We start from the raw sequence: 26,062 nt of genomic DNA, 5'->3' as shown, positions 1-26,062 counted from the left end.
GATGAGGAGACTGAGTTCAGTGAGTTGCTACAGCCATGTAGTCCAAATCTGACATGATTTTTCTCTTTGAGACCCAGCAGGGTATAGTGGAAAGGATGTTGGACTTTGGAAGTCACCATGACTTCTGATACTTACTAAGTGACCCTCAGCTTCCATCTCTATAAAATGAGGGGATTGGACCAGACATCCTATAAGGTCTCCTCCAGCTCTAACTGTATTACCTTATGATCTGTTACATCAAGGGAGAGACAGTCTGTGACCCCAGTGAGGGGCAAGACTGAGTCGAAGGCAGCTGCTTCTTTGGTTCTGGTCCAGTATGACATGGTGTGTGTGTGTGTGTGTGTGTTAGTGTTACAGTGTGGTGAGTGACATGATCGCCCAGATACTTGGGAAAACATTATGCTAGGTTCTTCAGAAGGGCCCAGTAACCTCTTCAGCCAAGCACTTAAAGCCATCCATAGACTTTTCTGAACTTGTTTCACATCTTTACCCTTCGGGCACTCTACACTACAGCCAAACTGGTCTCCATTTGGCTGCCAAAGGGATCACCCTGAAGCCCAGGTACCAACCACCCTAGCTCGGTAAATGTCAACAGCCCCATATCACCTCCAGGATCAAATCTGAAATCCTCCATGGGCCTCTCGAGGTCCTTCATAACTTGCCCCATCCACCTTTACAGTGTCCTTAACCTTCACACCATCCTCCCCTTCCTCAAGCTCCTCCATCTCTTGGCTGCAGACATTTTCAGACTGCCGCCATGCCTGGAATATGTACCCTTCTCATGTTTCCTGACTTCTTTAAAGTCCCAACTAAAATCCCACCTTCTACATGCAGCTTTTCCCAACCCTTTTTTTTTTTTTTTTAGTGAGGCAATTGGGGTTAAGTGACTTGCCCAAGGTCACACAGCTAGTAAGTGTTAAGTGTCTGAGGCCGGATTTGAACTCAGGTACTCCTGACTCCAGGGCCGGTGCTCTATCCACTGCGCCACCTAGCTGCCCCTTCCCAACCCTTCTTAATCCTAGTGTCTTCCCTGCTAATCATCCCCTTTATCCTGTAGCTTGTTTGTACATATTTGTTTGCAGGTTCTCTGCCCCCATTAGACTGAACTCCTTGATACTGGCAGATCTTTGGCCTCTTTGTGTTCCTGAACTTAGCAGTGCCTGGCACACAGTAGGCACATAATAAATGCTTATTATTAGGTGATTTCCAAATTGAGCAGTTCCCTGCATCTGTGCTTTTTTTTTTTTAAGGCTATCCATCCCTAGGATGCCCTCCCCCACCCCATCCCCCTCACCAGGGGCCTTCTTTTCTCTCAGGGTACAGCTCAGGAATATCTCTCTGTAAAGGTTCCCCTGACCGTTCTTAGTCTCCTTCCCAAAAGCTGGCTCTCTATCCACTCCAGTACATAGGCATTTATTACAGGTTTGCAGCACATGCTTGGTGGGTGGGAGAGGCTCACGAGTCTCCAGGATCACAGAAGGAACCTCAGAAGCAATCAAGTCCAACCCTGTCATTTGACAGAGGAGAAAACTGAGGCTCAGAGAGGAAGACAGGAGTTGCTTAGAGGCACATGGCTGTTCAGGAGAGGCAAGACCAGAACCCAAGTCTCCTGATCTCCAGACAAGTGTTCTTTCTATACATTTCTCCGCTACTAAGAGAGGGGCAGAGGTGTTTGGTCAGTGCTTTAGCCCCATTGTGGGGTGGATAAGATTGTGAAGGGCACCAGGTCACCTAGTACAATTCCCTTCAAGCCCTTTCCAGAACTGGGTTTCCGATTTCTCTTTAAAGATAAATTCTCCTTCCTGGGAAACACGTAGGTGCCACACAAAGATATGATGGGTTAAAGCCGTCTCTCTCCTTCTTCTCCTTGGCTTCTGTTCTTTCAAGAGCTTCTAAGAGCCCACAAATCCTCCCCGATGCTACTCTGCTCCCCTCAGGCACCCAGTGAACAGGCCCTAAATGTAGAGCTGGAAGGCCCTCTAGAGGTCAGAGGTCATCTGGTCCGACCCCTTCCTTTTCAAGATAAGGAAATACAGGCCCACAGTGGTAAAGATACTTGCCCAAGGTCACACAGGAATGAACAGGATTCATAACCAGGTCGTCATTCATTACTATGGCACAGTCCTGAACTGGTATCATTTTGTCACTGAATTTACTTTGGGGGGAAGGGGAGGTTTCTGTGTTCCTTCACCCAGAGAAGAAATGAAGCCCATGGGTACCAATTACCCAAGCTAGAGAACCTACGTGAAACTCCTGGAGACAAGCTGAGGCCCACAGAAGAGTTACATGTTGAGGACTGAGTGACCCCCTGCTCTGGAGCAGACTGGGTCTTAGATGGGGTGAGCTTGTGGTTCAGGATCCAACGAACCCCTCCTATCTCCACTCCTCAGATACCAACCCCCCCCCCCCGACTGGATTTCACAGGGGGCACTGGGAGAAGGGGAGATGCTTCCTCTGGCTGCCCAGTGAGGCTGGCGTAGACATGCTGATATTCCAACTCTTCAGTGCTTTCCACAGAACGCTAGCTCTGGAAGAACTTCCAAGGTCATCTGGTCCACCCCCCTTCTCCATCTTGGATGGGGAAACCGCAGCCCAGCAAAGGGAAGGAATTTGTCCAAGGCCCCACAGTTAGCCAGGCACTTTGCTTCTCTCTGGGCTTATCCCCATTGGTAAAATGAATGGGTTGGACTGGAAAACTTCTAAGATCTTTCTAGCACTGACCGCCTATGGCTCCAGACAGGGATTTCCAAGTCCAAAGCTCTTTTAACTACACCACTCTATCCCAGGCCCCGGCCTGGCTTCTGCAAAGCTGACAGCATTAACACCTACAAATGAAAATAAGCATGTTTGCCAGGGTGAACTGACACCCATGCTTGGTAACGCCCTGTAATATTATTCCTCAATATGTCATTGGCCTGTAATGGACAACTGAGCACAGGCAATTCTTTAAAAAATGGCCTTGGCCTCACTTATTTTGTGTGTTAGCCCCGAAAACCTTCAATGGAGAACAATGGCAAAATGGCCCAGCAGAGCAACGTGGAGCCAAATGTCCAGGGATGGAGGAAAGGAGCCAAGCAGAGGGTTAACAAAAGATAAGAGTTTTAATAAAGAGGAATCATAGAATCCCAGAGTTGGAGGAGTAAAGTCAAATCCCCTGCCCAATGTGTCAATGCCCTCTTACAGCACATATTCCTGACAAATCCAGCTGATGTCTTAAGAACTCCAGTGATGGAGAACTCGCCCTCTGCCAAAGTAACCCATCTCGCTAGGGTGCCGCTCTCATCCTTTAGCGAGCTTTCTCATATGGTGCCCCTCCTCTCCCCAGCACTGGTCCTAGTTCTACCCTCTAAGGCCAAGGAAAACAAACCCAACCCCCTCTTCCAAACGACAGCCTTCCCGGTATCTGAAGCCACCCATCATGTTCCTCCTAAGTCTTCAGCCTGACCCTCCCCAGTTCTCTCCAAAGAGCTTTGGGTGGCACATGGTTTCCAGTTCTCTCTCCATCCTTCTCATCATTTGGCCATGATCGCTTTGTCAGTGTTCTTTCTAAAATGTGGTCCTAGTCCTGGGTGCAATGACCAGGTGTGATCTGACCAGGGCAGAGAACATGGATATAACCTTTCTCCCTCTGGATGCTGGGTCTCAAACGTATCTATAGCCTAAAGTCACGGTAATGTTTTGGGCTGCCTTGTCACATTACCAAAGCATGTTGGGCCGGTGATCCCCTCCAACACCTGGGATTTTCACAGTCATCACACCTCCCTATTCCGTACTCAGGGTTATTGGGTTTAAAGCTGGAAAGGGACCTTAGAGACCTCATGTAACTGTTTTTTTTGGAAGCCAATTTTAATCCCTATTCAATTCCAGTCTGCCATTCCAGCCTGCTGAGATCTTTCAGGGAACCAAATTCTGTTGTCCAGCAGATTAACAATTCTCTTCTAGCTCTGAATAATTTGGTAAGCAGCTCTCTGCTTTAATGCCAATGGGATGAAAGATGGCTCTGAAGACAAAGCATCGTCCAGTCTGCCTGAGCATTCAGGATCCAAACTCTTTATTATCAGGGTCATCGTCAAGTCCCCTCCTTGTGGACTGCCCTCCCCAAAGCCCTGCAGTGTCCTGGTCCAGGATATAATACAACTTCTGTTCTCTGCCCAGCCAGTCCCAGGCAGGAAGGAAGGCAGTTAGTTGGGGACCCGGGGGTGGGAGGATAGGGAGAGATTTCCTGCTATGTGCTCCAGCAGGAAGGTGCCCAGGTGAGTAGTTGAGGGTACCAGGTCCATCTGGAGAAGGGGCTGGCTGGATTTGGCACTGATGGGTGACAGGTGGGTAGAAGCCGTCGGACCCACAGTTCTCCTCCGCTGCCCAGCTGGGGGTGGTGGCACCTGGGGGTTTGGGGGGTGATGGGTGCTGCCTGGCTCAGGGGGCCAGGCCAGGGCCGGGGTTTGCCCTCATACCGTCCTCCTCGGGTCAGCCTGCAGTCCCTCCTATCCCGCTGCTGCGAGAATGGAAGATAAGGAAGAAACACTTGTTTGAAGCACAACAGAGCAGTGTGTTTAGAGGATATGAATGAGTCAGGTCCTGTACAGGGTTTGGCATTGATTGTGGAGAGGAAAACACAATTGAAATAGGGAGCACCAGGGAGTCTGCATCTCCAGTGAGAAGCACACTGAGAAGCTGTGTGGTTGGTAAAGGGAAAAAGCTCTGGACCAAGGGATCAGGAGAGCTGGGTTCGAATCATTTCCCCACTCTGGGCCTGTGTAAAGTGGGGATAAGAATCCTTGGAATACCTGTCTCAAGAGACAACTGTGAGGAAGGCAGCTTGTAAACCCTCAGGTGTTACAAGAAATCAGGACAGTGGGAAAAGCTCTGGGTTTGAAATTAGGAGAGACTGAGAATGGAATTGGATCTCTGATACTCACTGGCTACACAACTACGGGCAACCACTGAAGGTCTCCCATTTAATCTGTCCTGTGGGATGTTAACCCTCAGAGTACCTACCTCAGGAGGACCATGGGAGACATGGGTAAGCAGCTCTAGGACACTGAAGAAGCTCTACTAAATATCAGCTATTATTACCAAACAAATGCTAGTTGGTGTTTGTTTTCTCTTCCTACACGGTCTGCTACAATAAAGGACAAGCGAGATGCTGGGCTGGCTGATGGGACAGAAGTATCCCCAAAGCAGAGTTAGGAAGCCCTGAGTTCAAATCCAGCCTCAGACACCTGCTAGCTGTCTGACCCCCAGAAAGTCATTTAACTTGGCTCGGTCTCAGTTTCTTCATCAGGAAAAAAGGGGACAATGGTAGCGCCACACAGGGTTGTTGTCAGGATCAAATGAGAGAATATATATCAGGCACTTTTATAAATGATAGCAATTATTTATTAATAATAATAACGGTGACCTAGTGGCCCAGCTGAGCACTAGGGAGGGAACATTGACAATAAGGCATGAGGGCAGTGGACGGAGCTGAACTTGGACACAGGAAGAGCTGGGGTCAAATCCTGCTTGAGACATTGATTGGGTGACATTCCCTCTGGGCTTTAGTCTCCACATATGTAAAATGCTTTGAATCTATGATCCCTTCCTGTCCAGTAGGCCAGAGGGGGAAGGGGGGAGGGAATTCTCCATCAGCTTTAAGATGAAACTTATGGGCTTCTCCTGGTGCAATTTAATGCTTCTTTAGTTGGACGCAAGATGCTGAGGACAATTCATCCTTGGGAAAAGAATCCCGGGTTGCCTAGGGAAGGATGGGTAGTGGGTGGGGAGGGTTAATGTCCTGGGGAAGGAAAAGGGGCATTCTTGGGTAGCTTAAGAGGTCCTGGACACCATCTCAGGCCTGTGGAACAAGGTCAGATTAGGGAGTAGAGGGGAGGCCAAGTCCCAACCTGACAACCATTCATTTAACCCACCTTAACAGTCATTCTAGGAAGCTCACGACTGGGGGCTATGCCCTGGTCAGTGCTGGGAAAACTGGCCACAGGCTAGAGATCCTCTGATGGGACCCAATCAAACCTCCATAAACCCAAGGTCCAGCCCACCCACCCTTCCTCCCAATCCTCAATCACACTAAGGCCTCATACCATTTACTGTAGAGTCAATTCATCCAGCTCTGTGTATCGGCTGTTGTCCTGAGAGAGAGAAGGGAGGGGGAGAGGGCAATGGAGGTTAACACGGAGGAAGGGCTGCGTTCAGTTCTGAGGTCACATTTTTGGGAGGGGGTGCTGATAGGTGGAACAGCCAGGAGAGAGCAAGCAGGATAAAAGAGTGGAGACCAGGTCGTATGATTCACTGAGGGAGCCCGGGACTTTTAGCCTGAAAAGTAAAGAGCTGAGTGGAGATGTGATCTTGACCATTTGGGGAGGGGGAGGAGGAAAAGATATAGTAAGGATGATGTGGATTTTGGCTCGATATACAGAACAATCAGAGCTTTCCAACAAAGGGATGGGCTGCCTTGAAAGACAGGGAGGGAGCTCCTCAATATTATCAATAACCAGAAAGATGCAAATTAAAACAAGTTTCTGGTTGCTTTTTACTAGACTTCACAAAGCCGAAGGCTGGCAGGGTTATGGACTAACAGCTCTCCTCCCCTTATTCACTGCAGGTGGAAATGCGGACAATGTAGAATCTTTTCAGAGTGCTGTCTAGTGGTACAGAAGTTGTGAAAATAATCCCACTGTTGGGAATATATCCTATGAGTGTTATCAAAGATAAAAGGGCTCTCTATTTAAAGACTTTCAGTCACATTAGATGTAATTGTGAAAAACTGGAAACGACCTAAATGCCCAACAATTAAGGGAAGAATTAAATAGGAAGTGGCCCATTAATGGAATGCCATGGTGCAAATGACATAAGTGTGAAGAATCCAAGGAAATCTGGAAAGATCTTTATACAACAATGCAAACTAAGAAAAATCAGCAGACCCAGAAGGGTGCAGGCCCGGAGGAACCTGAACCATAAAAGAAAAGAAGTGAATGAGAATGAATGGCTAAAGAATCCTGATGAAGGACTGAAAAGTGATGGTACTTTGGGTGCTGAAATGAATTTAAATGTCAACTGAGTCAAGTCAAGTTGGTTGTGTTTAGCCCAGGAAATGCCCAAAGGCAATGCTGTTCAGCCATCCACACTGGCCATGGATGGTCAGGCAAGAGGAACAGGGCTTATGTGGACCGAAGAGACTCCTCATGGCCGTGAGGATGCAATGTCTAGCACAGTGCGCCTTGCCACATACTAGGACAATAAACACGTCATGAGAATTTCAGAGCTGCAAGTGGCCTTGAAGATCTAAACCCAGCCCAGGCATCCTCCTGATGTCACTGGTGGGGCGGGTGGCCTCTGTCACACTCTCCAGCCACATAAAGGCAGCTCGTGCCACTGTTGTACATTTTATTGGGCACATGGGGCAGCTCTGGACCTTGGAGCCCCCAGACCTCGACCGAGGAAAACCAGAGAAGGCCCATGGGATCATGGAAAGAGACCTGGGCTCTAGTCCTAGAGCTGCCTGGTGTAACCTCAGGCAAAGAAAACCCTTTCCTCTCTGAAGCTCAGTTTCTTTCTCTGGAAAATGTGGGCTTTGGTTTAAGCAAGCAGTCTCCAACCTCCCTTCCAGCTCTGCCATTCTCAGTATGAGGTGGGGGTGGGAAGGGGGCCCAAGGTCACATGGCCTACCCTCTTCAAACTCTCCCTCTAAGTAGGTAGGGGCTGCCTGGCCACAACTGAACATTGTGACAGCTCCTTCTAAGGTCTTTGGAGTTCTTGTGACTTCTGAATGAAGTTTACATTCCTGTCCTGTTTAATGTGCCATAATAATTTCTAAAAGGAAATCATATTGGAAACTAGGTACTGGAGTTAATTTCCGTGTAAATCTCTACCAAGCAAGTTTCACTTCTTGTATTGATGTTCAATGTTAAGCTTGTCATAAAACACAGAAGAGAAGAAAAGAAGGAAAGAAGATGGCAGCTTAAAGGCCCCTGAGCTCCCCAAAGCCCCTCTGTTAGTTTTCGTGCCTGGTTCTAAGTTTGACAGGCAGCCTGACTGGTGGGCTCCAAGGTGCTCAAGCCCCCAAGTTCATGGTCACTGTCCTCCAAGCTGCCAATGTTCCAAGGCCCCCCCCCCAACTTATTTTGTGTATAATTATCTACCTACATAGCTACACACAAGCTGGGACTAGGGTTTTTTTTTTGTTTTGTTTTTTTTTTTTTTTTGGTCTTTGGTCCAGGAAACAGAGGCAGGGACAAGGGCCCAGGCTAGGTCCAAGAGTTGGGAGGTATGGGCAGAGCCAGGGTGGGGGATGGGGCAGGGAGAGAGGTAGGCTCTGGAGTGAACCTCTTCCACCCCCATGCTGGATCAAACAACACCTGAAAGCCACCTGTCCAGGTGCCTCTTACTCGGGGAGCCTATGCCATCCAGGCAGTCTTGGGGACTGAAGGTTGCATGCTCAGGGGCCCAGCTTTTGCCCTCCCCCGACCCTCACCAAATCTTCAAAGTCATCTTGTGCCAGCGCCTCATCGCCTTCATCCCCAGGCAACAATTCTTCCAAGGGTGTCTCTGCCTCGGACGCCGTGTCCTCCTGAGCGGCCTCACTCTTCTTGCCATCGTTCTTCTTCTTGCCATCTTTAGGGGGGAGGGGGGAAGGGTTGGGGGGGAGGGGAGAAGCAAAGGCTCAGGGCAGGGTGGTCCCCTAGGGGGTCACGAGTAGGATCAAGATGAGCCTGGCCCACAGGGTAGCCTTCAGACCTCTGGATGCCTGCTCAAGAAACCCTAACCTTGCCCATCATCACTTTTCTCTTGGATGCCCCCATCCCCACTAGTGCCAAGCCCAGCCCTACACACAGCAGGCATCGCAGGCATTTAATAAAAGACTGCTGGACTGAACTGTAACCAGACTCAGAGCCCTACAATTTTAGAACTAAAAGGGGCTAGGAGTTGCTTTGAGATAAGAAGCCCCTCACCATGCATGCCCAGAAACATTAGATCAGACTTAAAAATCGAGACACCTCAGTTGTATAGTCCAAACCCCACATTTTGTAGGAGGGAAGTGACTTGCCCAAGGTCACAGAGGCAGTAAGTGGTAGAGGAAGAATCTGAACTCAGGAATCATGATTCTGAAGCTAAGTGTTCTTTCTAGGCTGTCTCTCTTATCCTTGAACTCCCAGCTCCCCTCCCATCTCTCCTTCTTCTCCCTTACCTCCTCCACTTCCCTGGGGCTGAGCTAGAAACAAGCCCCCGAGAAGCAGGGGTCTAACCTGTGCCAGGACTCTGCTCCTCCGAGATCTGGTCCAGTCGCCCCAGCAGGGCCTCAATATTGTACTTGATCTGGGTAAGTTCTGTCTTGATGGTCTGCAGCTCAGTACATTTCACTGGAGGTACAAGGGGGATCCAATAAGCAAAGGGAGGAGGGTATCAGAACTGTAAGCAGCAATAAGTAGGGGAAAGGGGCTCACCTAGGGCACAGCCTACAGGAGGAAGAAATCTAGCCCAGGTGATTATAAAGTTTCTAACCTGTTCAAGGGGAAGAACTGAGTTCTGGGATGACACTGCTGCCAGGGGTGAAGTCTGGCAGCGGAGAAAAAGGGCCCCTGGGTGGTGCTGAGCTCCAAATTTCACATCCTAGGACAAATCCTGTTGGCCTCAAGCTAATCCCGGCTCCAGAGGAGCTGGGGGAGAATCTCTCTCAGAGTAGGGCTGAGCTCTATCTGGGGCTGGCTCCTGGAACTAACCTGGCCAAAGGCTAATCCCCCCGGGGCCTGTCTGTGCCAGGGATTTGCCTCTCCCTGAGCCCTAGACTAGGCCTTCTGTTGTCTCCTAAGTTTAAGAGACGTGGGGTCCAGGAAAGTGGATAGATTTCCAGCTCCCAGCATGTGGCCCTTGGAGCTTCTGGGGATGAAAGAGTGAAAACTGCAGCCATTAGGAATGCCCACCTCAGCCCGCCGTGGCCCGTCCCATCTTACCTAACTCCACCTTTCTGCCCTCCAGACCCTGGGTAAATAAGAACTCAGGCTACGCCTTCTCCTCATGCTCTGCCACTATAGCATTGACGTTATTGCTTATATTTAATCCCATCTCTGAGTCCTAGAATCAGCAGCAGTGGCTCACGTTTCCACAAGTGCCTTCCTCACAATGACCTTGTGAAGCAGATGTTGGGAGTAGTATTCCCATTGTGGAGACAGGGAAACTGAGGCCTAGAGAAGTAAAGTGATTTCTCCAGGTAGAATAGGACCAAGGGGACTCAAGCTAGTTTCTTGCTTCCCTATACAGGACTCTTGACTGTACCACACTCATGTCAAATTTTATTTGGGGGAACCCTCAATCTTCTCAGCCCCTTCCAGGTCTTGTCTCCTCTGATGATCTTGTCTCAGGGGCTGGCAGAAGTTCCTGTAGGAGTGAGGGATTTCCTGGGAGCTTTGTGGCATGAAGAAAAGTATGGAAGTTCTCCAGATCACTCTAGGGGTTGGAGAGAACTTTAAGGGTCTACTAGCTGCCCCCATGCTGTTCCATCCCAAGCCCTGAACACTCACACTTTAACTTAGATGAACTGTTGGAAGTGGTGGAGCGGGCGAAGAGTCTGACAGGCAGAGTAGCTTTGATGCGACGGACGAGAGGGATGGTGACCCGTGGCCGCTTCACAGGAACCACCCTGGGGACTGGAGAGAGCCGGCCCCGGGGCTCGAAAAGCCTGAATTTCAAAACAGGACAGAGACTTGCAGACTGGGTGTCCCAGGCAGTGTGACCCCAGGGTCCAAAGGCCAAACCAGAGATGGAGGATGTAAGGAGGACTGGAGGGGTGGGCAGTAGACAGAGGGTGGATAAGCCAGAGAGGGTGGGTGGAGGGAGGGAGAGGAACTATATATACATAGTGATGGAGGTTGCATGAGAGATGGATGGAGGGATGGGGGTGCTGGAGAAGGGATGTGGCCACCAAGGGCTGCTACTGCTTCTCTAAGGCCCCTTGGGGGGTCCAGTGGCCTAGAGTGTGGCTGAGGCCAGCAGCTTATAGGCTGAGGTCCTAGCCTGCACTACCCCCCTGGCTCCGGTTATTCCTGGGCAATGGTTTTTCCACCCCCCAGCCCCCAAATTCCTCCCCACTCCTGAACACCAGGCCCAAGACCTCCAACCTCTGGATGATTTGCAGCCCCTCAAAAACAGACTGAACAGTGGCCCAAGAAAATAGAAGGCAAACTTTAGAACAGAGCAGGGCAGGGCTCTCTGGTGAGGGGGAAAAAAGGGATCTTTCAGGGGCGCAGGGGTGTGTTGCTGTTGAGCTGGCTGTGTGACCTTGGGCAGTCAATGAAGCTCTTGAAGCTTTGGTTTTCTCAGACACTGAATGGGGAGAATGAGACCTGTCCAATCTACTTCACAGGGGCTGTGGTAAAGATCCAGCAAGAAATCATTTTTAAGGGTAAAAAGATCACCTGAGGGCACCCACCTGGAGAAGGGAGGAAGTTACGGGCCCTGCCAACCTGCTCTTTCTCTTCACCCACCCTGAACCGCCTGCCCACCCTCCATTCCCCCATTCCCTCCAGTCTACAGATAGAGAAACTGAGGCACAGAGAGGGCAAGCAACTTGCCTCAGGCCACACAGTGGCTCCGTGGTGGATCTGGGGACTAAGAACCCAGGGTTCACATGCCTTCCCTCGGACAGTGGTCCTGACTGCACTCCTGAGCTGGGAGCCGGAAACCCCTTCTCCCGGGCAGCCAAGAGTAGGCTGAGGCTGAGGCTGGGACTGGGGCTGGGGCAGGGGGAGGAAGGGGAGGAAAGAGAAACAGGGGAGAGGACAGAGCTTCAGGCCAGGCATGAAGATCTCTGGTCAGTAACCCCAGTGTCTGAGGGGCAGAGCCTGGGACAGGGCTGGGGAGAGGTGTGTGGGAAAGGCCTTCTGAAGGTATACTTCAGGGCCTTCTGCTCTCAGAGCAGCCCCAGGACTCTCCCAGTCCAAGACAAAAGAGCCTTCTAGTCATAAAATCCTGACTTTCAATTGAATTCAACAAACATGTATCAAGTGCCTACTGTGTGCAGAGCTTTGTGCTGGGGTCAGAGAGCTGTGGGCTTCCCTCGCCTGGCATCACTGGCCCCCAGGTTCCCTCCCCCTCCCCCTTCCCTTCCTCGTGGCTGAGAGCAGCCTGTTGTTCCTCATCTCTGCTCACCTGTCATACAGGTCTTCCCTGTAGGAATCATAGTCAAAGTCGTAGCCCCTGGGGAGACAAAGGGGAGACACTCAAGGGTCAGAGTCTCCCTCCTGCCCAACAACAGCTGGTGTGAGCTCATTATCGCTGCACGTCTACTGCCACCTTCCCTAGGGTCATAGAGACCCCGAGGTAGAAAGGACAGGGGTCCTCATTGCTACCCTACAGAGGGGCAGAGGCTAAGGGGGGAGGTGCCCCTCAGAGAGTTGTTAACTTTTCCAGGGTCATATGGGCTAGCGGGTTGTGAAGCTGGGGCCCAAAGTGCAATGGAAAGAATGTGGGACCTGGACCATACCTGGGTCCCAATCCCAGTGCCAGAGCTAACAGGTGTGTGGTCCTGGGCCCTCCTTTGTACGAAGGTGATAATAACCTCTGCAGTGGGGACCTCACAGGGCTTTTTGTAAGCCTTAACCCGCTCTCTAAATAGGAGGTGCTAACAACAGCAGCAGCAGCACTGCTATAGTTTTGTACTTTACACATGTCACAGCAGCTGAACCTCACAACAACCCTGTGCCTACCATTTTTATCCCCATTTGACAGCCAAGGAAGCCGAGGCTGAGAGGTTACAGGACCTGACCAGATAATGAGCATCCGAGGCAGGATCTGAAGGAACTCAGTTTTCCTGACACCAAGGCCCAGCGCTCCACTCCTCCACCTAGCTGAGTTATTATTATTATTAGTGGAGAGACCACCAGGGTTGACTCTGGCTCCTAAGAATCTGGGATACTGGGGCAGTTAGGTGGTGCAGTGGATAAAGCACCGGCCTTGGATTCAGGAGGACCTGAGTTCAAATTCAGCCTCAAACACTTGACATTTACTAGCTGTGTGACCCCGGGCAAGTCACTTAACCCTAACTGCCCAGAAAAAAAAACGAATCTGGGATACTGACACCAAAGTTGTCTCCTGTCACCTCCTTGGAATCAAATCCAGAGCTGCAACCATTCCCCCAAATTCTGTGCTCAGTTTCCATAAAGGGGGAAACTGCGTTCAAATTCTGCCTGTCACATTACCTATGTGGCCCTGGTCAAGATTCTTGACCACCCTGGGACTTGGTCAGCTCATCTATAAAATGGCAGGGTGGAGGCCCCTTCTAGTTCTAAATCCTATGAGCTCCCAGTTGTGTACAACTGTTGGTACAGTTGTTCCTCCTGCTTGAACGGCCCAGTCTTCCTCCCAGCTCCCATGGAATCTTACCCTTTCAGGGCCAGCTCGGCCCCTACCTCCTCCACTGCAGCCTTCTCTGACTATGCGATCCATTTGTCTCTAGGCTCCAATAGCCCTACCTGCCTTCTCATTCTGCCAATAGATTATTTACTGCCTTTTCTAATTGTTTCCTGGGGGTTGGGGGGAATGAGGCAGGAACAAAGGCTGTGTCTTGGTATTTAGCAGGGGTCCAGTAAAAGCCAGTTATATTCAAGTGAAGAGGCGGAGTTGGTGCCATCCCTCTGTCTCCTAAAAAGAGTGATCCTATCCAGGGATCTGTGGCTCAGCAACAGCAGAAAGGGGTTCGAGAGGGGGACTGACCCCCAACCTCCTTTCACTGGGTCTTCAAAACTTATTTTGTGATTTAAATCTCTACTTTCCTTCACCCAGAAAAAGCCATGGAAAAACTGCCGCACCAGTGTCTTCCTATGAGTGGCTGGATCCTTCCTGGCCGCCTTTTCCACCTAGAACAGCCACCTCTATTCCCTCACCTCACAACCTGCAACGAACTATGTCTTAATCCCCAATCCTGGTGGAGCCTCATGCTGGGGAGGAGGGCAGGGGAGGGGTTCTTATGACAATCCAGGTAAGATTCCCCACTTGGCATAGGGGTAGGGATAGTGTGGTATAGTGATTAGAATGAAGAACCTGGACTCCATTCACTCCTGACCTTGAAGAGTTACTCCTCTGAACCTTAGTTTCCTTGTCTATAAAATGTGGATAACCACGGTAACACTGCCTAACTATGTGACTTCTGACAGATCACTTAACCTTTGTTTGTTTTGTCGAGAGGCAATCAGGGTTAAGTGACTTGCCCAGGGTCACATAGCTAGTTGAGTGTCAAGTGTCTCACACTTTTAACTCAGGTCCTCCTGACTCCAGGGCCAGTGCTCTATTCACTGTACCACCTAGCTGCCCCAGGTGACTTAACCTTGGTGATACCCAGTTTCCTCATCTGTAAAATGGGGATAATGATGTCTATCTATCCCTGCCTCACCGGGCTGTTGTGAGATCCCCTATGCCCAATGCTCTGCAAACCTTAAGAGTACAATATAAACAAGCTTCCCCGCCCTGCTCCTGGCTCTGCCAAGCAGAGTAGACCTGACCCTTCTTCCTCCACTGGACAGCCTTTCAAGTACATGAGAATGACCACCCTGGCAGCCTCCTTTGGCTTCCTCTGTGGGTTAAACACAGGCTTTACACCTGGCCCTTAAGGGCACAGGGGCTGGGCCCGTGGAGGCCCTCTTCTACTCACACTAGTCTGGCAATATCTTCCTTCAAATGTGGCAATGACCACTCAGTACTGTCTGTGATCGGTATGAGTGACTGCAGGACCATCATCCTCTTCTTTCTGGATACTACACCTCTCACTTTAGTCTATGCTGGAAGCTCCCCTCTCCTCCCTGAGACCCTTCTGAATGTGGGAGAATCCAGCCTAGACCCATAGGGAGGAACAAGGTACGCACAGTGCCCGGCACACAGTAGGTACTTAATGAGTGCTGCGAGTGGTGGAGGATGCCTCCAGTTTGCGATTTCATTGTGTACACAAAGAAGATCCCAGGAAACCATCTAGCAACTACTGTGCAACAAAGAGTCTAGAAAGTCACCTGGGAACAGTGAGAGTCAAGGGACTTGCCTCTGCTTACCGCAGCTCATCCACGTTAGAGACAAGACTAGAAGCCAGTTCTTCCCAGCTCTAAGGACACCTCTCTGTCCATTAGACCACACTGCCTCTCAATAGATGCTTGTTGAATTGAATTGAAGAAGGCACTGACCCCTGAAGGAGATCACACAGGATCCAGGGACCCAAATCCCCCAAAGCCCTGACTGCCCAAACCACCCCTTAACTCTCAAGAGCACGGGTGCCAGCCCCAGCTGTATCCCCCAGTTCCTGACCTGGGACAGTGCACCAGCAGGCAAAGAGTCCCTCTGTCTTTAGGGCCTGGCCCCACAGACAGACAGACTGAAGGGCAAACACACATACCCATAGGAGGCAGAAGCTGCTCTCTTGAGTCCTTTTGGTCTATTGGGTTTAGGTTCTCCGGCCATGTTGATGTCTATACAAAGAAGAAGTCAAGGCAGCGGATGGAGTGATAGCACTTGCTTACACATGTGTGTGTGCACACACAGAGGTACATCACAACTATGTACACACATAGGGTCTTATACTAGGCTCTGAGATGGCTTAACTGAATGGAGGCTTCCCTTGCCCAATGCCTCTGGCTCATAGGCCACCCCCTTCACTCACACTCACACTCACACACTCTCTCTCTCTCTCTCTCTCTCTCTCTCTCTCTCTCATGCACCTCCAAAATCATACTAAGATATGGCTTTGCCCACATGCAAGAACTATTCCCATATACTCAAAATCTACACAAAACCACACGTTCAATACACCCATGTTCACATACCAGATTCAAATCCACAAGTAAGGACATACAAACTGAAGTCCCACCTGAACAGCACACACCCAGGGTGCCTTTTCTGCCACTGGGTGGCACTGTAGAGCTTGGCACCTGCTTTTGCCCTCACCAGCCTAGCAGAAATGGGTTTCTGCTGTGGCCTACCCCTCCTCCAACTCCTCCCAGCCCCTGGGTAGGTACCATTCATAGCATGAGGTTCCCAGCTTCCCTTGCCTTGCCTGGCACTCTGGATGCTCATCCTGGATGGCTGAGTGACTATTTACACACCCATGCCAGAAAGGCAGACCCTGGGGAGGGGCACCTCAGGAGTAGAGAATAACCAACTGGAGCAGGACTGAGCAGGGGCGGGGCCAGGACAGGCATCAATCAACCGGACATAGGTATGAGGCTGGCAGTTTGCTCTGCTCCCACATTCTCATCTCCAGATCGTCAGGGCCCCCCACCATCCTCTTCCCCCTCTCTAACACCTAAGGGTGCATATAAGTAGTCACTGGATTTTAAAGGGTAATTCTAAGTGTGTAATTAAAGGCTGAGTCTCTTAAAGGAATTTCAGGCACTGTGGGAACCAGAGGGAGAGGCCTCTCAGGAGCCCTCAAAAGCACAGCTATCACAGGTAGTTTTTGCTATTTCACCCATGGGAAAGGCCAGCCTTGAGTTCGAGTGAGGGTTTGTCAGAAGCCAGATATTAAAGGGGCAGGGGCCTAGTCCTTACCCAGAGTCTGCCCCGCCAGCACCCGCCCATTCTCGCCCAGCACGGCGGCACGAGCATGGCGCTCACTGGCGTACTGGACGAAAGCGTAGCCCTTGTGCACAGAGCAGCCGGCTACACGGCCATACTTGGAGAAGATGGTCTCCACGTCTGCCTTCTTCACCATGGCTGTGTTTAAGTTCCCAATGAAGACCCGAGAGTTGAGTGACTTGGGGTCATTCTTGTTGGTGATGTTGCTTGTATGCACTTTCAGAGACATGGCGACGACCTATAAAGAAAGAAACTCAATGAGGTCACAACGCTGACCTACATGCTAGTCTAGGTCTACAAATACTTCTCTGACTGGCAGAGAGTAAGACAGGGAGGTACACAATGGGTTCTGCTACCGTATTAATCTTTCTTTATCACAACTTGCCTTGAAACAATCCTGGGAGGTAAGTAGTAAAAATAGGAACTCGTTTCTGAAACCCCAAGCTGTTAGTGACTTTCCCCAAGTTACTTTCTGCCCCAAAAGTGACCTTGTATGTATTTTGTATAGATTTATACATGTATATATTTCTCACGACAGAATGTAAGCTTCCTGAGGCCTCCATTATCTTTTCCCTAGCACCTGATACAGTGTCTGGCACATAGCAGCACTTAATACTTGTTGACAGATGGATCCCCATTTCACAGATGAAGAAACAGGCCCCCAGAATGGTGAACTGATTTCTCTGAAGTCACAGTAAGAAGCAGAGCTAGCATTTGAACCCAGGCCCTCTCTTTCCATTGCACCATGCTGCCTTCTACTAAAGTAGGGCCCACCTGCTGCCAACGTTGCAATGTTCTCTACTTCTCCCAGAGGGATGGATATGTGCCATGGAACACCTCCATGGACTAGGTTTTCCCTGGTCCTAGGCCAGCATCTCCTGGTATTGAATTGAGCCCTTAGGGCAGGAGTGTCAGATCCCTGGAGGCTTGTAAAGCAACCTTTAACCCCGAACTGGATCCCGGCAATACATAAGACAGGCCAGAAAATAAAAAGAGCTTTCAGACAAGCTGTGGGGTCTCAGACTGATTGGGGTCATCAGATTCTTGGGCCTCATGTAGCCAGAAGGGAAGCTCAGGGTCAGAGGCAGGATCAGAGGCCTCGGTGGAAGGGAAAGGTCTAGTGACAGTGGAAGAGACATTACAAAAAGGAAAAAAAAAATCAGGGGCAGCTAGGTGGCGCAGTGGATAAAGCACCGGCCCTGGATTCAGGAGTACCTGAGTTCAAATCCGGCCTCAGACACTTAACACTTACTAGCTGTGTGACCCTGGGAAAGTCACTTAACTCCCATTGCCCCACAAAAAAAAGAAAAAAAGAAAAAAAAAAATCAAAGACCTGCCCTCCAGAAGCTAAAATACTAGTCGGGGAAATAAGACTTAAACACTTGACAAGTTTGTTATTATTTCTACTAATCATAAGAATGAAAATCTTGTCAATTTAACCTTCATAATTGCTTTTGTGTCTGTGTCCTCTCTACTTACAAAGCCATCCCTCCCCCACAGTTCTGGACCTTATTACTTCTCCCCTACTAGTGAAACAGCCTTTGCCCCAAGTCTCTCTCCACTCCAACCCTCAACTGACTGTCCTAAAGCACAGATCTAACCAGGTCACTGTACCGCTCAAAAACTCCAGTGGCTCCCTACTGCTCCTAGGAGCTAACCTAACAGCTTTTCTCTTTAGCATTGAAAGCCTTTCTCAGTGGGCTCCAGCCCACCTCTTCCTAGTTCCAGACCCTGACACTGACAGTCTAGTCCCATATTTCCATGCCTTGGTTGCTGAGGCCTGAAACAGGACACCCTCCATGCCTCTAACTCTAAGAACTCCTGGCTTCCTTCAACGTTCAAGGTGCCAACTCCACTCCTTGAAGCCTTTCTGGTGCTCCCAGGCCCCTAGCACAAGTGAATGCTAACTGCTACTGAGAGGCCTCATGGTATGATGGCAGAAGGCCAGCCTGAGACCAGCAGACTTGGGCCCAAGAACTGGCTCTACCTCTACTAGTTGTGTGACTGTGGGCAAGCTGTCAATCTGCACTGGCAGAGGAAGTTTCCACACTGGGAGTGCTCCCATGCCGATGAAAGCACAGGACAGCCCCATAATACTTTACAGTTTACAAAACACTTGCCTGAGATGGCTTGTGATGTTGAGAAGAGCAGTGTCCTTGGAATCAAGAGACTTGGGTTCAAATATCAGCTGTGTGATCTAGGTTTAGGGGCAACTAGGTAGTTCAGTGGATAAATCATGGGTCCTGGAGTCAGGAGGACCTGAGTTCAAATCCAGCCTCAAACGTACTAGCTGCATTACCCTGGGCAAGTCACTTCACCCTTTCTGCCTGTTTCCTCATCTGTGAAATGAGCTTGAGAGGGAAATGGCTGACCACTCCAGGATCTGTGCCAAGAAAATCCCAAATGGGGTCACAGAGGGTGAGATGTGACTGAAACAAATGAACAACGACGACTTAGGTTCAAGTTTGAGTTTCAGTACCAGCTACGGGACCCCAGGCCTGTCAAGAAATGTCTTTGAGCCCCGTTTTCTCCATCTGCAAAATGGGAGTAATATCAACCTCACCAGGCTATTGTGAGGAAAGAGCTTTCTAAGTCTAAGAAACTTTGCTCTTTTGGTAAGGATCTGTGATTTCATAAGGAAGGGTACTCTCTCCACCAAGACAGACTGCAACCTTGAGCCTGAGCCTGTCTTCATGAGCTACTAAGACTAAAAACAACCCAGTAGCTTTTGGTCGTCTCTCTACTGATGAGTCTCTCAATTCAGCTAGGATAGGGAAGAATGACTACCATACATACTGCAGTTTGGTAGAACCTTCCCGAGGTGAGAAGCCCTGAGAGCCCAGGGTTTCATGCCTTTCATGCCAGGAGACATCAGAGGAGGCTACAGTAGATGAATGTCATCATTATTATCCTCAAAACAGCACCAGCCTTCAGGGCCAGCTTCTCCCTGCCCCCCCCCCAGCCCCAAGCTCTGGGGCTATGGGAGCCTCTTGCCCTGCCCCGGCTGGCACTGCCTCCCGGATAGGCTCCCAAGGGCAGGAGGGGCCTGGAGGCCGCTCTTTTCAGTGGCCGTGGGCTGTTACAGAGGAGCGGAGGAGAAAGGCAAGGAGCGCTCTAAAAAAAATCAGAGTCCTCTGGGGACAGGAATAGTGAGACTTGCCACCAGAGTCAACTCATCAAAGAACGGCTGGGCTGAAAGGGACCGGAAAAAAGACAATGGAGAATGTCAGAACTAGAAAAGACTTTCCAAGTTAATTAGTCGAATCCCTTCATTTGGCAGATAAGGAAACTGAGGTGTAGGGAGAGGGAAAGGTTTGGCTCAAGGTCAGACAATGAGTAAGTGGCAGAGCAAGGACCAGAAATCAGATAAAGCTTGAGGACACAATCAGAAAAACACAGACAGACAGACAGAAATAGAATTAGAGACATATCAAGAGGGTCAGAGATGAATAAACAGAACTGTCAAAACAGAAACAGATGGACGGTTTAAGACACAGACAAGAACAGACTCATAGGATTATAGATTCAGAGATGGAAGGGACCTCAGAAGTATCTAGTTCAATCCCCTCCTTTTACAGAAAAGGAAACTGAGGTACAGAGATATCAAGAGATTGCCCAGTAGCACAGGATTGGAACAGAAGTCCTCTTACTCCAGATTTTGGGTCTTTCCCCTGTACCCCATATTGAGAATTGCATTAGCTGAATTTACAAGGGATTTGTGTACATTAGCTCATTTGATCCTCTCAAGCTCAATGTGAGGTAAGTGCTATTTTGGGGGAGGTAGAAATTCCACAGGTGCCCAACATCTCAGCCACTTGGGAAGCTTGGAGAGCTGGGGACACTGAGGTGAAGAGGCTGGTCTGTGGTCAGGAAGCAAAGCAGTGGCAGAGGCGAAGGACCCAGCACTTCCTGACTACAAGGCTGGTCCCTCTAGCCACTACACTGCATTTCCTTCTGATGCTACTGAGGAAACTAGCCCTGAGAGATTGTGAAGGGTGCAGAGAGCCACACAGCTAACATCCAAGGCCGACTTCAAGCCCAGGCAATTCCTGACTCTCCAGCTAGCCCACCTTCCATTCCATTTTTTGCCTCTTGGTTGTAGAGATGGGTCTTGGGTTGCCTGAGTTGGGCCTGTGAAGCGCCTTTCCAGGGCTTTCCCAGGGCAATGGGAGTCACCCTTACAGAGCTTTGGGGGAGTCTGCCCATTTCACTGACTGCACAAGTAAGGGTGGGAGGGTAAGAAGAGGGACCTGGAGCAGGGAGAGAGCGCTGAAAGGAAAGGGGGAGAAGAGTCCCTTCCAGGCAGGGGAAAGAGACTGTGCTAAGGCATGATGGGAGTCAGTGTCCTCTGAGGGACGGCCACCAGAGCAGTTTGCTCTGAACTAGACTAGACTGTAAGCTGATTTACACTGCCCTCAGACAGATGATCTGAAATAGAATTGATGGCTCAGAGGACACAGCCCATTTCTACTACAAAAAACAAACCCATTTTCTCAGATGAAATATTTTAGCCATTTTGATGGCTCCAATCACCAGCCTGGGAAAAGTGAATGGGGTTTTTAATAAGTCAGAGAAGTAGCAGAGGGTAACATGCTGCCCTCGGTGCAGAGATACAGTGATGGCTCATGGGAGGGCTTGTCTCAGTGGCCATCTCCGCCGGAGGCGTCACCCCTTGGGCCAGCACCACTGCAGATCCAAATTAAACTCTAACTCTGGAATTTAGCAACAACAAAAAGACGTAAATAATGTTAATGTGTGGTTTTCTAAGTCAATATGGGGCCTTCGGGGATGCTTTGTATGGCTTAGTTTACAGCACTGATTTATATCACCTCTTATGTCCCTCCCCCACCCCATCCTATGACCAATCCCTTATATCAAGGTCAAAATCTGTTCAGACAGATTTCACCACGTCCTGAATCCTTTAATTCTCCCTCTCCTAGGTCCCTACACCTTTTTTTTGGGAAAATTCTTAATATTTCTCTTTTCCTAGTACCTTTATTCTTCCACCACCACTTTATAACAACAAACAAAATGAAGGGAAAATGCTATTGGGCAAAACTAACCATATTGATCGAGTCTGGCACTATATGCAGTGTTCCACACACATGGCTCTCCACCCCATCCACCCCCAACTCCTGAAAGAAGGCAGGGAGATGCAGTCTTATAGCTCTTCCTCGGGTCCAAGCTCAGTCATCCCAATTCCACAACACTGAGTTCCCACTTTCCCCCATTCTTCTTGTTCTTTCCATTTACATTGTTGGAGTCATTGTACATATTGTTTACTTGATTCTGCTTCATTGGTCTGTCTCCCCATGTTTCTCTGTATTATTTTTTACAGCTCAAGAGTTTATTTAGTTATTCCTCAATAGGTGGTCACCTACTTTGTTTACACAAAAAGTGCAGCTGGGGGTATTCGGGTGTATAAGGAAAAGGGCCTTTGTTTTTTAATCTTTCACTACTCTGGGGTATAGGCCTAGCAGTGGGATGGGTAGGTGAAAGGGAATGGGCATTTTGGTTACTTTCTCCATTTAATCCCAAACTGCTTTTTGGAATTGCTGAACCAATTCGTAGCTTCACCAACAGTGTAATAATGTGCCTGCCTTTCCACAATCCTGTTGACACTACTTCCATCTTTGCCAATCAATAGTTTAGGTGCAAAATGGGAGAGGAGCATTGTCCTGACTCTTATTTTTCTTATTATTAGTTACCTGGGGCCATCTTTCATAAAGTTGTTAAGTATATAATTCTCATGAGAACTTTGTTTATATACCCTTTGACATTCCACTGGTGGATAGCTTTGGATCTTATTTAAATGTATTGGTCCGTATAGGTATATTTTGGATATCAGACCCTTAGCAGACATTTCCCCAATTATTTTCCTTTCCTTCTTATCCTAGTTGTGTTAACTTTGTGTGAAAGTTTTCCAATTTAATGTAATCATAATTATCTATTTTATCTTTTGTGATTGATTGCTTCTATTCTTTGTTACCACCACATACCTTAAAAGCCTTCTATGGCTCCCAAGTGCCTGCAGGATCAATTTTAAATTCCTCAGCCTCCACAGTGTGATCCCAACTTCCCTAAATTCATCTCATAGGATCCCCACAACATAGTCTTTCAAAGGTAGCAATTTCCCCCTAGGATAACCTTTATCGGCAACTCAACCTAGGGCAGCCGGCCCTGGAAGGCCTGAGTTCAAATCCAGCCTTACATACTTACTAGCTGTGTGACCCTAGGCAAGTCATTTAACCCTGTTTGCTTCAGTTTCCTCATCCGTACAATGAGCTGGAGGAGCAAACCACTCCAGTATCTCTGCCAAGAAAACCCCAAATGGTGTCATAAAGAGTTGGAAATGACTGAAACAACTGAAAAACAACAAAATCCACTTAGCCTAACTAAAACCATAATGGAGTATGGCACCTTAATAAATGAGAGCTGGAAGTGCCTTTTAAAGCTAATAACAGCTCACATTTCTTCTTCTTTTGGGGGGGGGGGGGGGATGGGGCAATGAGGGTTAAGTGACTTGCCCAGGGTCACACAGCTGATAAGTGTCAAGTGTCTGAGGCCGAATTTGAACTCAGTTCCTCCTGAATCCAGCGGGGGGGGGGGGGGGGGGGGGGGGGTGGGGGGGGTGCGTTATCCACTGCGCCACCTAGCTGCCCTCCTACCCTCTTTTCAATAGGCCTTTAATGTTTGTTGAATCAAATGATTACCTCTTTTACAGATGAAGAAACTGAGATCAGCAGAGCAAAAGTGATTTGACTGGGGTTATATAGCAAATAAGCATCAGAGCCAGGACTTAGAAGCTCCTTCCTTAAACACAGATTCGCCTGTTTTAATTTATATCAATACCTTGACCTTGTACCACTGTGGCTGATCTCTTTAAAGTAGAGATCCAGGCCCCTTTATGTCTTGATCTAGATCTCTCTCTCCCCCCATCACCATGCCTACACCAACTCCCTTATTTTTAGAGAGGGAAGAACTGAGGTCTATGGAGGGAACATGACTTGCCTAAAGTCACAAAAGCTTAATACTAGCAGTAGCAGAGACAGCATTCACACCCAGGTCTCTCAACTCTCAGCTGAGGCTCTTTCCACTTTGTCTTTCTGGCCTTGCTCAGAAATCAAAGCCAGAATTTCAAGCTCAGCAGAGTATGACCAGCCCACGGTCCTCAAGCCTAGTCAGATGTCCTGTCTGTGTGGCTTGGAAAGAAACACCTTTTTGTGGTGGGAAATATTTTAGAAGGAAAATGAAGCCATTAGGTAGGAAAGTGATTCAGGGCGTTTTGGTAGAAAGGTGCTTGGTTACCAAAGCTATGGCTGACAGAGCATCTATTAATCTCATTCAAATCCTCTGGTAGTGTGAGGCTCAGCCATCTCGTTAGTGCTGCCCAAATGATCATTACCAGCCAGGCAGGACTAATTTCCCCCAAAGCTTTTTAATTCTCCACCCTATTTATCCAGTGAGGTCTCCACTTCTAGGGGCTTCCTGTCCCCTTTCCATCCTGCCTACCTCTCTAAGCCAATCTGATCAATGACCATTTGTGAAGAGCCTACTGTGTGTCATACCAGGCACGATGCTAGATACCGGGAGTACAAAGATAAAGATGAAATAGTCCCTGCCCTCAAAGAGCTTACCTTTTAGGGGGAGAGGGATAGAACATATAACCAGGTGAGCATATACCACTTGGTATATTTGAGGAGAGAGAGTAGCTATAACTAAGGGGATGAGGAAAGGCTTCCCTTCAGAGGCAGCACTGAAGAAAGCTAAAAGTTCTAAGGGCAGACACTTCAGGCATGAGAAGCTTTGAGAGTCTATGTACAGGGACCTGCCAAGGACTGGCCCAGCTCCATCCCTATTGGAAATAAAATCCTCTGTTAGTGAAAAGGAAACCCCCATAATCCCCATGCTTGAGGTTGCTGTTCACCAGGAGCTAATGCTAGGGATCCCAGACATGATTAGTCTCAAAGCACCCCTTCTTGATCACAGTCATTCTTCCCTGCAAATGACGTTTAAAAGTCATTAAAAGATTTGTCAGCTGTGACTTATGAGTCTCGTTCCCATCGGGAAGCTGGGCATTGACAAATGCCCCACTAGGCCTCTCATCTGTCATGTGGCCAGGAGGTGCCCAGTTCCAATTATGGGGGTGAAAATGACAAAAAAACCCCGCTTCCCCATTACTCATTTACCAATACTCAGGCCCCTCCTCCCAGGCTGTCTCCAGCCGAGAAGGGAGATCAACCACGCAGTAACAAGCTGGGGTCCTTGCTGTGTCTCTTCCTCAGTCAGTCCAGACCCCAAGTCAGCACCTTTGGGAACCTCTGCCTGCCAGGATCCTGAATATCTGATTCTGAGTTGGTCACTGGGGATAAGAGGAACAGGAGTAGCTTCCTTCCTTCTCCTTCTTATGGCTGAATGCCTTCCTTTAGAGCCCAGCCTAAAGGCCATCTCTTCCAGGAAGCCCTCCCTAATCCACTGGTGGGTAATGACCTCCACCCCAAGGTCTCAAAAGGCATTAAAAAAGCCCCCAAAAAACCCCCACCTCTACAATGCAATTTAGAGGCACCATGATTAGCTCTGGAATTAGGAAGACCCAAATTCAAGGTCGGCCTCTAACAAGTACTGGCTCTGGGACCCTAGGCCAGTGGCCTCACCTCTCAGTGCCCTGGGCACTGTGGCACTCTGAGACCGTAAATTGGAGAAAGGATGTCAATTTGCACTAGGGGAGGGATTTTTTTCACCAAGAGATCCCTGTGACAGTGAAGTCACAGGAACAGTCCAATGTAATAATGTAATTATCAGATAAAAGTGTGTATTATGTGTTGGTGTCTTATCTTCTTTTTTGACTCATGAGGATAGAGTCTAAATTCTCTAAACTTTGTATCTTTCCCAACACACCAGAGATGGGGACTGAACCTGTGATTTTATTAATATTGAGAAAAATGAGGAAACCCCTCCTACCAAAACAGGGGAGCACCTTATCAGCCCCAGGAAAAAGTAGACGTAGCAAACAGGGAAATATTTAACAAAATAAATAAAAACCCAGTAACATGTAGACAATATCGCATTTTAAAACTTAAGTCAATATGTGGTCCACAGGGGTCCCTATCCATGGATTAGTGGCCTCTGTTTCTATCTGAAACTGACACTCCTGGCCTAGAGCACCAAGTTGTGATTTGCACACAGTTACATAACTGGAGTGTGTCAGAGGTATCATTTGAACCCAGGCCCTTGTAGCTCAGAGGCCGGCTCTCCAGCTACTGCATGCTGCCTCTCACAGTAGATATTTTATAAATGTCTGCTAAATGGTCATAATATTCATTCCAAACAGCAATTTATACTTCTGGAACCAAAGAATGTGGAGTTGGAAAGACTACTGTACTCAGCCCCACCCCCCATTCACAGATGCACAAACTTGGGCCCAGACAGGGAGCACTTAACAGTGCCACAAAGACGGGACCAGCACTCTGGGCCGAGTCTCCTGACTCCGAGTCTGGGGCTCTTTCCATCGTACCCT

The 26,062-nt window shown here is 49.0% G+C and overlaps 1 protein-coding gene across 6 annotated transcripts in view; it reads right to left on the bottom strand.

Annotated features, from left to right (window-relative positions):
• Window positions 1–3,082: 3,082 nt before the first annotated feature.
• RALY (RALY heterogeneous nuclear ribonucleoprotein) overlaps window positions 3,083–26,062 on the bottom strand; it is a 62,342-nt gene continuing 39,362 nt past the window's right edge. The window contains exons 2-10 of one of the 6 annotated variants that reach the window (XM_043982751.1): window positions 16,519–16,783; window positions 15,368–15,440; window positions 12,142–12,189; window positions 11,565–11,726; window positions 10,515–10,672; window positions 9,243–9,356; window positions 8,471–8,610; window positions 6,081–6,128; window positions 3,083–4,495 (exon numbers count right to left, since the gene is read on the bottom strand). In XM_043982751.1, the coding sequence (XP_043838686.1) occupies window positions 6,084–6,128; window positions 8,471–8,610; window positions 9,243–9,356; window positions 10,515–10,672; window positions 11,565–11,726; window positions 12,142–12,189; window positions 15,368–15,440; window positions 16,519–16,774 (996 nt within the window). In that variant the 5' untranslated portion in view covers window positions 16,775–16,783 and the 3' untranslated portion in view covers window positions 3,083–4,495; window positions 6,081–6,083. Of the gene's footprint in view, window positions 4,496–5,356; window positions 5,837–6,080; window positions 6,129–8,470; window positions 8,611–9,242; window positions 9,357–10,514; window positions 10,673–11,564; window positions 11,727–12,141; window positions 12,190–15,367; window positions 15,441–16,518; window positions 16,784–26,062 lie in introns of those variants that run through there. The other 5 variants (XM_043982752.1, XM_043982750.1, XM_043982753.1 and 2 more) reach the window with 5 other exon arrangements.

Source organism: Dromiciops gliroides, chromosome 2 (assembly GCF_019393635.1).
Source record: "Dromiciops gliroides isolate mDroGli1 chromosome 2, mDroGli1.pri, whole genome shotgun sequence".
NCBI classification, from domain to species: Eukaryota; Metazoa; Chordata; class Mammalia; order Microbiotheria; family Microbiotheriidae; genus Dromiciops; species Dromiciops gliroides.
The sequence above is the reverse complement of the archived record's forward strand: the minus strand, read 5'-3'. Positions and strand labels throughout refer to the sequence as shown.